Raw genomic sequence first — 17,080 nt, forward strand, 5'->3', positions numbered from 1 at the left:
GGCATGATCATTTAGACCCCCTTGCATCCCATTTGACTTACATTGGTGTGAAAACAAACAAACACTACCCATGCACTAGTTGGAAGGATGGAATCTTGGATTTCAATAGCATTTTTAGCTGCTCTCCTACAGGACATGAGTAAATCCTATTGACTTCAACGGCAGTTACTTCTATCCCATAGGGGAGAATAAAACCCCAGGTGGCTACTACATTGAAAAATGTTTTTGCTCTTATGGTGGGAGGCTGCCCATTTTGATAATAACCATGTAAAACATATGGTAACATTTACAAAACTGCAAGGGTGTGTGCGTTTATGCCTGCAGATCCAGAGAAACACACCTGATTTAAAAAAAAAAAGCACAACTAGTGTCAGGGAAAAGTTTTTTTGTGCCAGCCATTCTTCCCAAGTTTTAAATTATGGTCCTGTTTATAAACACTTGACTGCCTTGCCCTTTTCATGGTGAGATCATCTTTACAGCTGTGATTAGCTGGATGCAGCTGCTTATTTCAATCCTTGTCTACCTCACCTTTTTTTCCTGTGGTTCTGGCATTGCAGTGCTCTCTCTATCTCTCATACATTAACAAATATTACACAACACTTTCCACATAACAACACAGAATCAGATATTTTAAAAAGATATTTATTCTTGCATGAAAAAAATCTTGTAATAGCTTTCCAATCTAACACTACATAATGCCTGCATGGCGATAATTTTTTTCAGTAGACTGGATCAATTGCCGGTAACCCAAATGCAGTCCCTTCCAAGCTATGCCAAAAGAGCTATCTAATTTTCTGCTTTATTCGAATTCTACTTCAAATGCATGAGCAGGCAAAGAAAAAGAAAAGAAAGAGAGGGAGAGAAGGGAAAGGCTGATAAAATACAGAATAAATTAAACATCAGGGCTTTAATCTCTAGGTAATTTTATTCCCTAATCAAAAATATTGTACATCCATTTTTTAAGTATGCTTTTTGACTGATTGATAAATACTGTGTAAGTTTCTATAATGAGCAGTACATTTGTACAAAGGTAATGCAATCTCTGTGTTTTACCATCTATCTAAGATTATTTTTAAAGGATAGAGAATAAGTTTTTTCCCAATGTAAATTGCTTTTGACTGGATTAAAATATGCCTAGGGTAACATCATATATTTCTGAGCTTTAAGACTAGTATGATATTTCCCTTTACTCCTGTATCTTCCAGTAAGCTCCTCTAAAGTGACAGGTGCTTCTGGCTCTGTAATTAATAGGGGACATCAGGGTTAGCCCTGTTTTATGGGACACTGGCTATCTACCCCCCATGGACTCTTCAGTGGTAGTGTGTCTGTGTCAGATAGAGGCATGCAGGGGCCCTTCATGATAGGCGAAATCCTGTTGTTGGAGTGTATCTTCGAGTAGTTTGGTGTCAGCTTGGAATGAAATGGTTAGATGGAGCTGGTAAAACAGCAGAGATCATTAGGTTTCTTAGGGAAGAAGTGGCCATTTCATTAATATAAAATGCAGTAAAGGAATAAGAAATTTCTTTCCTTGTAAAAATTAAGGAGAAGACAGAAGAACAGCTTCAGCTATGAGATGGCTGGTAGACAGGTTTAGCATCCCTCCTATAAGGTTTGTATAGGTGTGGGGATGAGCTTCCCCCAAGGAGATTTGCTTTGAAGTGACAGACTTTGAGGCCTCCTCTATTGGTCAAATTATGCTACATTGCACTGAATAAGTACTGGTGGAACCATCCTCGTCTGTCAGCCACTGATTCTTCTGGAACTGGAGGATTCCCCCTTTCACCTATGTCAATAGGCACAGTAGAGGAGACCTAACCATTAGAGGAGGAGGGAGAAGAGAAAGAGAAAGGGAGAAAGGAAGAGCATGATGATAATACTAAGTACTTCGTTTAGCCCTTTATGATTTCAAACACTGACTGATGAACCCTAACAAAACCCTCTGCTGGGGAGGTAAGTCAATATCATCACCTCCATTTTACAGATGGGGAAGAAAACGAAGAGACAGAAAAAATCAGGGAGGGTATTAACAGGTTGTGATTCTGTTACTAGCAATACCCTTTTTAGTCCATTAGACGAGGGTGAGTTTTAGCACATCTAAGACATGCTGTATAGCTATGTCCTGGAACCCCCCAGGAGTCTGTGTGGGGCTTTCTCCAGCTTACCCCACCTAGACAACTCTGCCAGGCCTGCTGAAGGGACGTGGTAACATGGAGAACGAAGGGGATCAATCGGTGACACGTCCAGAACTGCCGTACATGTTTAGGGGGGGAAATAGTGGATGGAGGTTTCCTGATACATCGGTAAAAAGGGTGAAAACCGCAATGTGCCCCAGCAGGTCTGTGGTAAAGGGGGAATCATTCCGATTCTTTGACAGTCCAAACTACCATGGCTATGGTTCCAAGTCATCATGAAGCAGATTGCACTTCACATCCAAGTGGCACTGGGTAGTCAACAACCCAGTAGCAAATATACCTTAGAGGAACTATAATGCTTTTTACTACCCCTCATGCTCTACTAGACCTTATTCAACAGGGTGCAATATCACCCCATCTAGCTATGGACACAAGTTGTTAAACTGAAGACACCCCGCTTATCCAGACACGTGCAATACAAGCACAAACAGAGATTCTGATAACCAAGCTGCGTCTCCTGTACCTTTTATGCTCACTAACAATGCAGTGCTCAGCTGGAAGTCTACCTTTGGTTTTGACTGGCTTTGTATCCCAAAATCAATTTATTTGTCTGATATGCAGCAGTGCAAGTACGGCGGTATGGTCTGGTACGCCGTACCAGCAAGATATTTATAGCCGGTACGGCGTCCCGTAAAGACACAGGAGGAGCTGGCAGCCCCTCCGGCAGCTGTACCGCCCCCATCCCCATCCCTCACAGCCCTGTCCTCCGGCAGAGGAGACGCAGCTGTGTGGAAGGGCAGGGGGCGGGGCTGGGAATGGTAGAGCCATGCCAGAGGAGCTGCTGGGGTGGGACTGACCACGTTCCGCTCCTTTCCCCGCTGTGGTTCCCAAGTCTCTGACGCAGCAGGAGGAGGACAGAGCCCCCCCTCAGGTAACGTGGGATGGCTCATGGGAAGGGGATGGGGAGAGTGTGGGGGCCCCAGGCTGCGGGCGGGGCGGGGAGGAGTCACATGGAGGGCCATATGAGGAAGTCATGTGCCCCCCCTTAGCTGGTGGCCCCCGGTACTGGTAAGAAATGGATTCTACTTGCACTGCTGCTGGTATGACTAGGTGCTAAATAACCATGCATTCAGTGGGTAGCCTGCATTGTATTTGTAAGAACTCTCTGATCTGTGACAGCACTGCCAGTTCGTGGCACATGGTTCTTTACTGAATGTTGTTTGTAGATACTTTGCCAAGACAAAAATTACCTGCACAGTGAAGAATTGGAAGACATGGTGTTATTGAGTTCTTTTGACAACCATGAAGAAGGATTTTATTGTAGAAGATACCTGGGCAACTATTAAGATCACTTGTATATGAGATTCCACAGCAGAGCAATAGCAACAACTAAGGCATCTTAAACACAAATGGAGTCAAGTTAACAGCATCACACAAGTTGTGCACTTGCTTGAGGAGTCAACCATCAGTAAAGACGGGACGTTAAATAGTCCTTTACATAAGGCGAAAGAAAAATAAAAAAGACATGGCAAATGCTCATTGCAAATGTTCATTCCTGAGGAGAAACACCTCTCACTGGGTGAGACATAATTGAAGATAAGTGTGTAGACAATGTAAAAACAGGCTCCTACCCACCTCAGCCTGTGCATAGATATATTTATGTACAATCATGTTCATGTTTATATTATGTGCCTCAACACAGCAGGTAAAAACATACAGAGAAAATGGTTCGTAGACGTCTAATAGCCTAGCATGCATAACAGTGTATTTCCTTATAAGAGCAATTGGCTGTATGGAGTTATTGGGGCTCCATTCCCTAATGGGAATATTGGGAGGGGTTCATGGTGGCCCCATCATGAGTCCAATCCTACATCATTCTGCAGCTGGAATTGCCCAGTGCTACGTAGTTTGGACCCAAATCTATACTTCCATACAATAAAGGGATATTTTTCAGTCCTCTCTAACTGAGGTCAGTGGCAGTGTTACATGTGGAATGACTGCAGGATGGGGCTCTTTGCCTCAGAGTCCACCATTATGTGTTTATTTCATGTTTCCAGCTAACAATCTCTCTCTCTTTTTGTCTGGCAGTGAGTGTTCTGACTCATTCTGAGCAGAGAAAATCCATATACGTATATATTTAAAAATGAATCTGATTTTTGCTGAACACAATGCAAAAGGCTTCCATCACTGTCAACAAAATTTTACCTTTAATGGAGAGTTCTTGGCTTCAGGGAATTCCCTTTCATCCAGTCTAATCCAGCGTTGTAGAAACTGTTGAACCATTGGGTTTTCATTGTTAACAATCTGGAATCCAGTAACATTGGCGCCTCCATGCATTACTCTCTCCAGCATAATATCTGTAAAACCCTGGAAGAATATGTGCAGAAAACAAGAATCAGTGTCATACGAAGTGTCTGCAACTTGGCTCAGTTTTAAAGACAAACATTCTGGTAAGATGCTATTTTTTAATCTTTGGCTAGTTTAGCACAAAAGAAACTGATGAAAGTTCCCTGCCGCTAGTAGAAGATACCCTATCTAGGGGACAATCTCTTGCAGCAGTAGATTGTAGTACTGGAATAAAATGGAATTTGGAAACACATGGATTCCAGACCTTTGTGATGGAACACTGGCTTGTTCCAGTGTGGCAAAGTTTCCATGTGATCCAAAACACATCAAAAAGGGTACACAATATTACATATAAAGCTCAGAAGAAGAGGACTGATTGGTATATGGATTAATGAATTACTCAGACTCTTTTGTTAAAATATGTAACGTCAGATGATAACTACTATTTCATATACTGCATGCTGGATAATAATGTGAAAGGATTCCATGATTGTAAAACTAAACTACCTCTTCCTTAAGAGAACTATTTACAGAGATGCTGCATCTGCAGGTAGCATTCTAGCTACGTGCATTCCCAATAGCTTCTCAGTGCCTCTTCCAAACTCTTTCCTTCTGCAACCTGTACTCCTCCCTCCAAGTTCCATGCAGGTTGCTATAGCTGGTTCTTGCACCTTGTGCATGTGTTAAAGGTTGGGGGTAAAGGGGAGATGGGGTGCAAGGAGCCTCCTTGATGCTTCTGCTGAAGAGTCAGCCACTATTAACACCCTTAAGGTGAAAACCACACCAAAAGAAAGTTGGGGCCTGGCTCCAATACCTCCTTTGCACCAGCCAGCAGAGCAGGAAATGCTTAACAGTCCCCCTTTTTTAGGAGAGAGTGCCAAGAAGCTCTGTGACTCAGAGGCTCCTTGATGCCCCTTGTTGTTCTCACTGCTGTGTTGTGGCAAAGCATGATCCTCACACCAGACAGTGCAGTGTTAATTATCACAATATTTACCTTAATGTTTCACTTTCAAGCCTTGTGGGCCTGATTCTCCACTGCCCTATGCCTCATATTGTCATTTACTCCTGCGCAAAGTGGATATAGAAAGCAAGTCGATTGGGTAGCAGTTTGCAGTCACCTTGCAGAAGTGTAAATGGCTATGCGTGGCACAAGGTAGTAGCAATTTAAGCCCACTGTTTTTTGGTTTATGCAAGGTACACTGTAGTCAGTGTGAATAGGATCAGTTCCATAATGCACAATGACACATTTTAAAGCCGCACAGTATTTATAATGAAAATGGCATTTTAAAATTCATCTAACCTGCTTTAATCATACACAGAAAAAATCATTATAAAGACTCTTCTACAAAGTAGGATTACTAACTAGAAAGTGTGATATGACTTTAGAAGAACACTTTCCACACACAGAAGCTAAAAATGACTCTTTCTGCAGGATCAACTACATTATAACCCTTTTCTACAGCATGTCTAGCTGATGGCTTTTCAAAAATATCAAAGAAATATCTGAAAAGTCAGTTATAGTGTGGAGAAGTGGATTTTTAATATGGATAAAAATATACCGTCTTCTGCCTGGTCAATGAATATGTATAAAGTACTAACTCTGCAATGAGGTTCTACCTATATAAAGCCAATGAGTTGTTAAATAGTCTGGCCACTTTACTAGATGGAATTACAAATTTTAATTTGGTTCTTTATATCACTTGTATTATGTACAAATAAAATGTAATTATTTTTATAGTGTTTAAATTTAAAATCTGTTATACAGAAGATTAGTATTATCTAGTGAGTTATTTAAGAGATATAAATTAGTGGAGAACATATAATTGAATTGTTATTTTTAAATTAGTAAAGGATATGAACTTCTTACACAAAACAAAGACTGTGTAATTGAGTAGAAATTACTATTACATACCAGTTCTAGTATTTACTGAAGTCATTTCTCAAAATCCAGGCACTCCTTCATGCATTACCTTCTTAGCTGATTAAAGCTGACACAACCTAAATAGAATATATTACCCTCTAAAACTTAGTTATACTTCTGCTGATGAAAAAGTTCTTACCAGGTTAGCTAGCATGTAGTGATAACCTCTGGAATGTTTACCAAGGATTACAACCTGTGTGTAGAAGAAACAACATGTATCACAATGTAAGAGAATGAGTCTCAACAAGCATAAGGAAAAAACCAAAAACCATGAACATTTTAGGAACACAGGACCCACTTCCATTCAAATTAATGGCAAAATCTCATTGTCTTCATTGGAGGCTGAATTGGGCCCATATACTGTCCACTTAGGGTGACCAGATGTCCTGATTTTATAGGGACAGTCCCAATATTCAGGGTTTTGTCTTTTTAGGCACCTAGTGCCTCCCACCCCAGTCCCGATTTTTCATACTTGCTATCTGGTCACCCCTATGCCCACTACTTGGTTTATTAATAATTCGTGCAACTGGGACCTAGCTCGTGGCTACCTGAAGCTTTTGTGAGGCCCTTATGTGAAAGTCCTCCAACCAGCTCTGTCTCTATCATCAATCTCCCCTTCATCTCAACTAACCCCTGCATCCAAGCAGCTAACTGGGGAGAGGTAGGAATTCTCTGACCGAGTGGGGTGCAGAGCAGATGGGAATTGCAGAACCAACAGGTTACTAGAGAGAATATAATTGAGAGCTCAAGAAGAGATGAGGCCACAGTAGGATCATGTGGCCTGTGTAGCCACTGAGGAGTCCAGTTCAAAATGGTCAGTAGGAACTGTCAGAAATAAGGAAAGCAGAATTGGACCAATGGCCTCCAGAGGCTTAACGGTAGCACAGACAAATGCTATCATAAATGGATAAGTACATTGCTAACTGAACATGGGAAATAATTTTTTAACCAGCAGTTATTTATGGATTCCAGTCTCAGAATGAATTATTTCACTTCTTCAAAGAAAAAAATTCTCATAGGAAAATTTTATCAAACAACTGTTCTTCTCTACATGATTTCAGCCAGCTTCATTTTATTAGATTTCTTGGTGTTATTTCTTGCTAGACTAGACAGGAACAATATTTGCCATCTGCTGTTTGAGTGACCACTAGTCATACAAAGATCCTGGTTGTGCGTTTTTTCAGTGCAGTCATTTCTGTGAGTAAAAAGTGAGCATGTTCATATTTCCCTTGCCTGTACTATACCCACTCTGTTCTCAGACAACAGCAAGCTGCTGCTGGTAGTCTGGAACCTCTGCAGTTGTTATAAAGTGACAGACTTGGTACCTTATTTGTGGGAAAGGGGAACGCAGGTGTGAGAGAGGTAAGGTAAGGCAGTTTTGCCACCATCATTATCAACGCTCAGCATCAGTTACAATCAGGAAGGGAAACAGAGGAGAAAAGCAAAGACTGGCAAAGGGGGAAGGGAAAGCCGTGCAGCCAAAGAAGGCCCCCAGGAGCTCATGGGCAGAGTGGTTTGAGATGCTGCAACAGCTGAGTTTTGCCAGTGAGGCTTAAGCTTCTCTCTTTCACCAGGGGAACGTGCAAGGGCAAAGCCCTACCACCATAAATGAGAGCCAAGCACACCCAGAGTGCAATGGGGAATCCTAACTCTGGCAAAGTCACCTTGGCTTTCATAGCATCTCCCCTGTCAAACTTTGGTATCCGCTTAATTATATCTGCTCAGTAAATAGGTAACACTCGATTTCCTGACACACTTTTTAGTTGGCTCCTGTTTACTTTGCTCCTCGTTTGTGGAGAACATTAGGGATACGTGAAACAATCCATCAGCTGACTTTGTGCTGATTAAAATGTCACTATCACAATTATACCACAGCAGGGCACAAATCAAACCGAGGGGCATCCTGCTACATGTCTACGTGTCTTTGGGAAAGCTGGTCCTGACATTTCAACATTGGGTGCCTACAGTTAGGCTCCTAAGGTTATATTTAATCACCTAAGTAAAGGTGGCCCAATTTTCAGAGGTGCTGAGAACCCCCAACTCCCACTGACTTCCACTGCAGTTGTGCAAGCATAGACAAGGCGAGAACTGGCCCTGTATGTCTAGGTCTGAATTCTGGTGATGCACAGGGGACAAAGAGGATGCAGCCAGATAAAAAAGCCTCATGCAGGCACCCCTATGTGCAAGTGGAGCAGTTTGGCAGACAGTGTGGTACACAAGAAAACGATAAGAAATGCACCATAAGCTGAAGGGTTGTGATATGTAGGGAAAAAAGGAGGGTTACTAGGTCCTACCCCTGTCTGGCAAGCCAGACGCACAAGCCAGCCCTGATACCACTTGGCGCATGTCGAGAAGGGAAGAAAAGCACTCTCCATGTTCAGAGGTGCTGAAACAATTTTTATAGTGGGGGTACTGAGAGCCATTGAACCAAACTGTAAACCCAGGATATACTGGAAACCACTTTTGTGGCAGCACCCCTAGTTCCAGCACCTACGCCCATGTTGAATCACCAGTAATAAAAATTGTGCAGGTCAGATTGTAACTTTGCAATTCCATCTGTGCAATCCCATTGTCTTCAGATTATAACCTCAGCCACAGCAGTGCAACCCCATAGTCTTCAGGAAGGATTTGATCCTGAAATTACAAGTGAGTTCATCCTGCTGGTTATGCATGAGACAGGATAGAATCAAGCTCACTCTCCTTTAGTTTTGTTGTGCTAACAGGAGTAACAAGTAGTCAACACTTATATTTGTTGCTATACAAATCAGCTGTAGCACTGACTACACACAGGGAGCAGCTCTGTTGAGTAAGAAGGTGCCACTTTTAAACATACCCTTTTCAGAGTAGACTCAACCATTAAATGGAACTATCCCGCATGCCACATTATCACAACTCTCCGGCTTCTGTATGAATGACAGATAAAGGATCCAGATGCAACACTCTAAAGACACCTTTCCAAAAATGCCACTTATCTCCTTGATAAGCTCAACGGACATTTGAGTCGATGCCTTTAGATATACTGCTGGGCCGGTTACAATACTTGATTGAATTATTAAATTCCCAGTTGCCTCTTTGGACTGCCTTGTTCTTAATAGAAGCCATTTCTTTTAACTTCACGTTTAATTCTGAGGAATTTGCATACTTCCAACAATTTGAAAATAAATTGCTAGACAGATCCTCTTGAGAACTGTGTGTACGGTCTATTGGTAGAAAACATTTGCTTTTCTGCACTCACATTTGTTTTCTATGGAAATATGCATGCTCCCCTTAGATGCATTTGGCATACATGCTATTTGCATACTAAATTCTCTGTATTTTGAATTTTACATTAACAGAGGTGAGTTACTTTTGAAAGGTTAGAGGCAAAGGATTTTACACTTGTAAACCAAGAGCAACATTCTTTGACATTTTAGTCTTAGTAATAATTGAAGCTTTCTTTTTTCTGACCAGAAATGTGTATATTTCTGAAGAGACAACACCATGGCACTAAAAGCCATATTTTGCCCTTGAACTCATGCATGGGGCTTCCAGTGAAGTCAACAGGAATGTAGCAACTAGGAAACATAGGATGATGGTGCTGCAAAGCAGGGCACTACAACTCCCATCAGCCCCTTCCCCACTGCACTTCCCTTTCTCCCAGCCAGCAGACCTGAGGTCCATCTAGTCCAGTAGCCTGTCTCCATTAATGGCTAGAAATAATTCCGATTGCCCTAAAAAACGGCCAAACTGCTTAATTCAAGCATTAGTTTACAAAGCAGTTTCCAGAAGAAACCCTGCTAATATTTATATTCAGACATTACCCAAGCATGTCAGATTATAATTAGATATTAATAATGCTTTTAAAACTCAGCACATGTGCTAGCCTAACCCTAAACAAGCATATCCCCTCGGCAAACATTACAGCAATTTGAATGAAGAGAAGAGTTGCTGGATTAGCAAGCATAGCAGAACCAATCACCCACATCAATGTGGCTCCTAAGGGAGTAAAAGAATGGCTTAAGGTTTTCATGAAGAAGGAAAGCAGGAGTATAACAAATAAATCTCATCAACTGCTGATATATTGTGGCGCTTATATAGGAAGGAGGATATTGAATACTGGCACTGAATAGAATGTTAGGATTACAGGACAAGGATTTCACTGAACTACATGTCTTTGGGATGTTTCACTTCCTAGACTTAATAATGCTTTCATCTTGAGTGAAAGGAACGCAAAGAAGATTTGATACTGAACAAAAGAGGAGGAGAGGAGGAAAAATTGGTTAGAAAAAGTCATGAATAATTCAAAATTCTGATCCTACCTAATTTTATCTTGTAGGTAGAAAGACTATGTCAGGTTTAACATACTGTTGCAACAGAGGTTTGTTTTTTATAATTAACCCTTAAAATATGTCACCGGTTAATAAGCACAAAAACCTAAAAGTGTCCTAATTAAAATGTCCTTGGCTTTAGAATAAACATCTCAAGCTATTGGGCAGGACCGGATGCTATTTATGCTGAGTGGAGTCTTGGATTATGTACCATTTTTGAGTGATTACATCTGCCTTGCAAGTTGCTAGTCACTCATTTGCCTGGGGTGAATACTTTTTTTTGAATGGGTACATAAAACACTATTTGTTTATAATTATTATCAATCACCATGGTAACAAGTAGGCAAGTAGAGGTTGTATCTGGGCCAGTAAATTTCCAGTGCAATTTTCCAAGGCTGAATACAGAGCTTAGCTAAATTTGCTGTATTTGTTCTATGTTGAATTGCTACAAAACCACTTGGCATTTCTCTAACAATAATGATGAAAAAAGCATGCTCTTATGATTATGTGGCTACACAAATCAACTAGGTTTGAGAGAGTAGCATAGTTCCAAAGAAAAAACACACCAAAAAGCCCTGATTTCCTTTTCAGGCAGGTGGTGCTCTTCAGACAGTACAATACGTCCTGTCTAGACGGAATGTAATATACAATGCAGCTTCGTGCGTTTCAGCATGAACAGATCATTTTGTGCAACAAAGGTATTATTTAGAGATATGGAACTAAATGGGAATAGTGGAGCTGAAACCCCCTTACTACAGGGAAGTTCACACCCAGAGCTGACCTTTACAGGCCTCTCTTGGGAATGAGTTGAACTGGAACAATATGGGGAGGATTCTGAGGAAGGTCAGTGTTTGTTCTCAGAAAGAACATCTCTCTCAAATTGTCAGTATCATGGTATGCACATCTGGGAGTGCAAGAAGAAGATGGGGGCAGCAATGTCATTTTTTGTGTTAGTCTGAAACTGACTCTCTTATTCTTGGGCCTGGTCGACACCAGCAGTTGAGGTTGAATTTAGCAGCGTTAAATCGATTTAACCCTGCACCCCTCCACACGATGAAGCCCTTTTTTTCGACTTAAAGGGCTCTTAAAATCGATTTCTTTACTCCATCCGCGACAAGGGGATTAGCACTGAAATCGGCCTTGCTGGGTCAAATTTGGGGTAGTGTGGATGCAATTCGATGGTATTGGCTTCCGGGAGCTATCCCAGAGCACTCCATTGTGAGCGCTCCATTGTGACTGCTCTGGACAGCACTCTCAACTCAGATGCACTGGCCAGGAAGACAGGAAAAGGCCCGCGAACTTTTGAATCTCATTTCCTGTTTGGCCAGCGTGGCAAGCTGCAGGTGAGTGCAGAGCTCATCAGGAGAGGTGACCATGCAGAGCTCATCAGCAGAGGTGACCATGATGGAGTCCCAAAATCACAAAAAAGTTCCAGCATGGACCAAACGGAGGTATGGGATCTGATCGCTGTATGGGGAGACGAATTCGTGCTATCAGAACTCTGTTCCAGTTTTCAAAATGCCAAAACATTTGTCAAAATCTCCCAGAGCATGAAGGACAGAGGCCATAACAGGGACCTGAAGCAGTGCCGCATGAAACTTAAGGAGCTGAGGCAAGCCTACCAGAAAACCAGAGAGGCGAACGGCTGCTCCGGGTCAGAGCCCCAAACATGCCGTTTCTATGATGAGCTGCATGCCATTTTAGGGGGTTCAGCCACCACTACCCCAACCCTGTGCTTTGACAATGGAGTGGGAGGCAACACGGAAGTAGGTTTTGGGGACGAGGAAGATGAGGAGGAGGAGGTTGAAGATAGCTCACAGCAAGCAAGCAGAGAAACCGGTTTTCCCAACAGCCAGGAACTGTTTCTCACCCTGGCCCTGGAGCCAATACCCCCTAAACCCACCCAAGGCTGCCTCCTGGACCCGCCAGGTGGAGAAGGGACCTCTGGTGAGTGTAACTTTTTAAATAGTATACATGGTTTAAAAGCAAGCGTGTTTAATGATTAATTTGCCCTGGCATTCAAGGCCAGTACAGCTACTGGAAAAGTCTTTTAATGTGTCTGGGGATGGAGCGGAAATCCTCCAGGGACATCTCCATAAAGCTCTCCTGGATGTACTCCCAAAGCCTTTCCAAAAGGTTTCTGGGGAGGGCAGCCTTATTCCGTCCACCATGGTAGGACACTTTACCACGCCAGGCCAGTAGCATGTAGTAGGGAATCATTGCAGAACAAAGCATTGCAGCGTATGTTTGCTGACATTCAAACAACATCCGTTCTTTCTCTCTCTGTGTTATCCTCAGGAGAGTGATATCATTCATGGTCACCTGGTTGAAATAGGGTGCTTTTCTTAAGAGGACATTCAGAGGTGCCCGTTCCTGCTGGGCTGTTTGACTGTGGCTGAACAGAAATGTTTCCCACTGTTAGCCACGTGATGGGGGGAGGGGGAGGGCCGAGGGGTTAGCCACGCGGTGGGGGGAGGCAAAATGTGACCTTGTAGCGAAAGCACATGTGCTTTGTATGTAATGTTAACAGCAAGGTTTACCGTGAAAGAGTGCACCCATTGTTCTATAAAATGTGTCTTTTTAAATACCACTGTCCCTTTTTTTTCCTCCACCAGCTGCATGTGTTTCAAGGATCACAGTATCTTCTCCTTCCCAGAGGCTAGTGAAGATTAGAAGGCGAAAAAAATGCAGTCACGATGAAATGTTCTCTGACCTCATGCTGTCCTCCCACACTGACAGAGCACAGACGAATGTGTGGAGGCAGACAATGTCAGAGTGCTGGAAAGCACAACATGAATGCAAGGAGAGGTGGCGGGCTGAAGAGAGGGCTGAAGATTATAAGTGGCGGCAGCGTGATGAGAGGAGGCAGGATTCAATGCTGAGGCTGCTTGAGGATCAAACTAATATGCTCCAGCATATGGTTGAGCTGCAGGAAAGGCAGCTGGAGCACAGACCACTGCTACAGCCCCGCCCTCCTCCCCAAGTTCCATAGCCTCCTCACCCAGAAGCCCAAGACCGTGGCGGGGGGAGGGGCCCTCTGGCCACCCAGCCACTCCACCCCAGAGGATTGCCCAAGCAACAGAAGGCTGGCATTCAATAAGTTTTAAATTTTTTAAGTTTTAAAGTGCAGTGTGGCCTTGTCCTTCCATCCTCCCCCACCCCTCCCAGGCTACCTTAGCAGTTATCCCCCTATTTGTGTGATGAATTAATAAAGAATTCATAAATGTGAAGCAACAATGAATTTATTGCCTCTGCAAGCGGTGATCGAAGGGGGGAGGGGAGGGTGGTTAGCTTACAGGGAAGTAGAGTGAACCAAGTGGGGGAGGGGTCATCAAGGAGAAACAAACAGAACTTTCACACCGTAGCCTGGTCAGCCATGAAAATGCTTCTCTGATGTGCAGCATGCGCTCCTGTGCTCTTCTAACCGCCCTGGTGTCTGGCTGCACATAAGCAGCGGCCACACGATTTGCCTCAACCTCCCACCTCGCAATAAACGTCTCCCCCTTACTCACAGATATTGTGGAGCACAGAGCAAGCAGTAATAACAATGGGAATACTGGTTTTGCTGAGGTCTAAGCAAGTCAGTAAACTGCGCCAGCGTGCTTTTAAACATCCAAATGCACATTCTACCACCATTCTGCACTTGCTCAGAACAGCTCCTGACTACTGTCCAGGCCGCCTGTGTATGGCTTCATGAGCCATGGCATTAAGGGGTAGGCTGGGTCCCCAAGGATAACTATAGGCATTTCAACATCCCCAACGGTTATTTTCTGGTCTGGGAAGAAAGTCCTTTCCTGCAGCTTTTGAAACAGACTAGAGTTCCTGAAGATGCGAGTGTCATGTACCTTTCCCGGCCATCCCACGTTGATGTTGGTGAAATGTCCCTTGTAATCCACAAGTGCTTGCAGCACTATTGAAAAGTACCCCTTGAGGTTTATGTACTTGCTGGCTTAGTGCTCTGGTGCCAAGATAGGGATATGGGTGCCATCTATGGCCCCACCACAGTTAGGGAATCCCATTGCAGCAAAGCCATCCACTATGACCTGCACATTTCCCAGGGTCACTACCCTTGATATCAGCAGATCTTTGGTTGCATTGGCTACTTGATCACAGCAGCCCCACAGTAGATTTGCCCACTCCAAATTGATTCCCGACTGACCGGTAGCTGTCTGGCGTTGCAAGCTTTCACAGGGCTATTGCCACTTGCTTTTCAACTGTGAGGGCTGCTCTCATCTTGGTTTTCTGGTGCTTCAGGGCAGGGGAAAGCAAGTCACAAAGTTCCATGAAAGTGCCCATATGCATGTGAAAGTTTCGCAGCCACTGGGAATCGTCCCAGACCTGCAACACTATGCGGTCCCACCCTTCTGTACTTGTTTCCCAGGCCCAGAATCGGCGTTCCACCGCATGAACCTGCCCCATTAGCACCATGATGCCCGCATTGCCAGGGCCCGTGCTTTGAGAGAAGTCTGTGTCCATGTCCTCATCACTCTCATCACCGTGCTGACACCGCCTACTCGCCCGGTTTTGCTTTGGCAGGTTCTGGTGCTGCATATACTGTTGGATAATGCGCGTGGTGTTTAATGTGCTCCTAATTGCCAAAGTGATCTGAGCGGGCTCCATGCTTGCCATGATATGGAGTCTGCATGGAAAAAAGGTGCAGAACGATTGTCTGCCGTTGCTCTGACGGAGGGAGGGGCGACTGATGACAAGGCTTACAGGGTTGGCGTACAGGGAATTAAAATCAACAAAGGGGTGGCTTTACATCAAGAAGAAACAAAAACAACTGTCATACAGAATATCACCCTCAAGGATTGAACTCAAAACCCTGGGTTTAGCAGGCTAATGCTCAACCCACTGAGCTATCCCTCCCCCGGTATTCCAGGCAGGACTGAATCTCCATTAAACTTTTCAAGGTGCCCCTGACAGACCTCACTGAAATGATTGTCGGCCGTTGATTTCACGGAGGGAGGGAGGGGGGAGCAAATGAATATAAAACGAATCTGGTGTATTTCTCGTTTTGATCCACTCCATCTATCTTTTACATCTTTGGCTGGCAGCAGACGGTGCAGCAGGACTCCTAGCCATCCTCATTTCCTGGCTGCTCAGCAGAAGTTGGTGCAATAGGACTACTAGCCATCCTCATCTCCTGGCTGCTTGCCAGAAGATGGTGCGATATGACTGCCAGGAGGACTAAAGAGAATGACCTGGTCGAGTCACTCCTATTTATGTCCCTGAGTCCATGTCTGCCCAGGCGCTCCTGACCTACCTCACGGACGCGGCCAAGAGCACCTAGGACATGATGACGATGGTTATCAGGCCTATTGTACCGTCTGCTGCCACAAGGCAATGAGCTGCTGCTGTGTAGCAAAGCAGCACCATGTCTGCCACCACCCAGGAGGCGTACGGTGACAGTGAACTGAGCGGGCTCCATGCTTGCCGTGGTATGGTGTCTGCATAGGTAACCCAGGAAAAAAGGCGTGAAACGATTGTCTGCCATTGCTTTCACGGAGGGAGGGAGGGCCTGATAACATGTACCCAGAACCACCCACGACAATGTTTTTGCCCCATTAGGCATTGGGATCTCAACCCAGAATTCCAATGGGCGGCGGAGACTGCGGGAACTGTGGGACAGCTACTCACAGTGCAACGCTCCGGAAGCTGACGCTAGCCTCGGTACTGTGGAAGCACTCTGCCAAGTTAATGCACTTAATGCACTTAGAGCATTTTGTGTGGGGACACACACAATCGACTATATAAAAATGATTTCTAAAAAACCGACTTCTATAAATTCAACCTAATTTCGTAGTGTAGACATACCCTTTGACTCAGTTTTAAAATTACTTATGATTTGGTCCAGACAATAGGTCACTATTAACCTATTCATTTTCTTCCTGAGGATTCAGGGTTGGAGCTGGTGGGAGGAGAAAATCAATGACTGGGAGACCAGTGAATTGTCAGGTAGGGAAGGGTATGTGTGAGGAGTCTGTCCTTAAACTGTGGTAGAGTAGATGGAACAGAAGAGAAAGAGCTGGCGTGGCATGGACCTGGTGAGAAACCAGAGCAGTGAGGAAGTAGAGGGATTAGGTGAACATAAACAGTGGGGCAGAGCTAAGGAAATAGGGGACAGAGGGAAACCACAGAACCTGGAGTAGGAAGCAAAAGTGGCCTGGAGGGAACGGAGAGAAAAGAGGAAAATATGGAGAGGCAGGCAGGAGTGGCATAGGTGAGGGGGACCAATCAGTGTTACTTATTTTAAGTATTTTTTAAAAGCTAAATATCACTGTTTTGTTTTTATTTCAGAAGGCGAATGCCCCATAAGAGGAGGCGATAATTTTTTTGCTGTTGAGCTGGAGGGAATTATAGCAATGGTCAAA

At 43.9% G+C, this 17,080-nt stretch overlaps 1 protein-coding gene across 6 annotated transcripts in view; it reads right to left on the reverse strand.

Annotated features, from left to right (window-relative positions):
* Window positions 1-17,080, reverse strand: part of GRIA3 (glutamate ionotropic receptor AMPA type subunit 3) — a 220,481-nt gene that overhangs the window by 101,271 nt on the left and 102,130 nt on the right. For all 6 annotated transcript variants that reach the window (XR_006283713.1, XM_037909102.2, XM_037909101.2 and 3 more), the window contains exons 5-6: window positions 6,539-6,592; window positions 4,338-4,499 (exon numbers count right to left, since the gene is read on the reverse strand). Coding sequence is in view for 5 of the 6 variants with exons in the window: in XM_037909102.2 (XP_037765030.1) it covers window positions 4,338-4,499; window positions 6,539-6,592 (216 nt within the window). In the remaining variant the exon portion in view is untranslated. The remainder of the gene's footprint in view (window positions 1-4,337; window positions 4,500-6,538; window positions 6,593-17,080) is intronic.

Source organism: Chelonia mydas, chromosome 9 (genome assembly GCF_015237465.2).
Source record: "Chelonia mydas isolate rCheMyd1 chromosome 9, rCheMyd1.pri.v2, whole genome shotgun sequence".
NCBI lineage: Eukaryota > Metazoa > Chordata > Testudines > Cheloniidae > Chelonia > Chelonia mydas.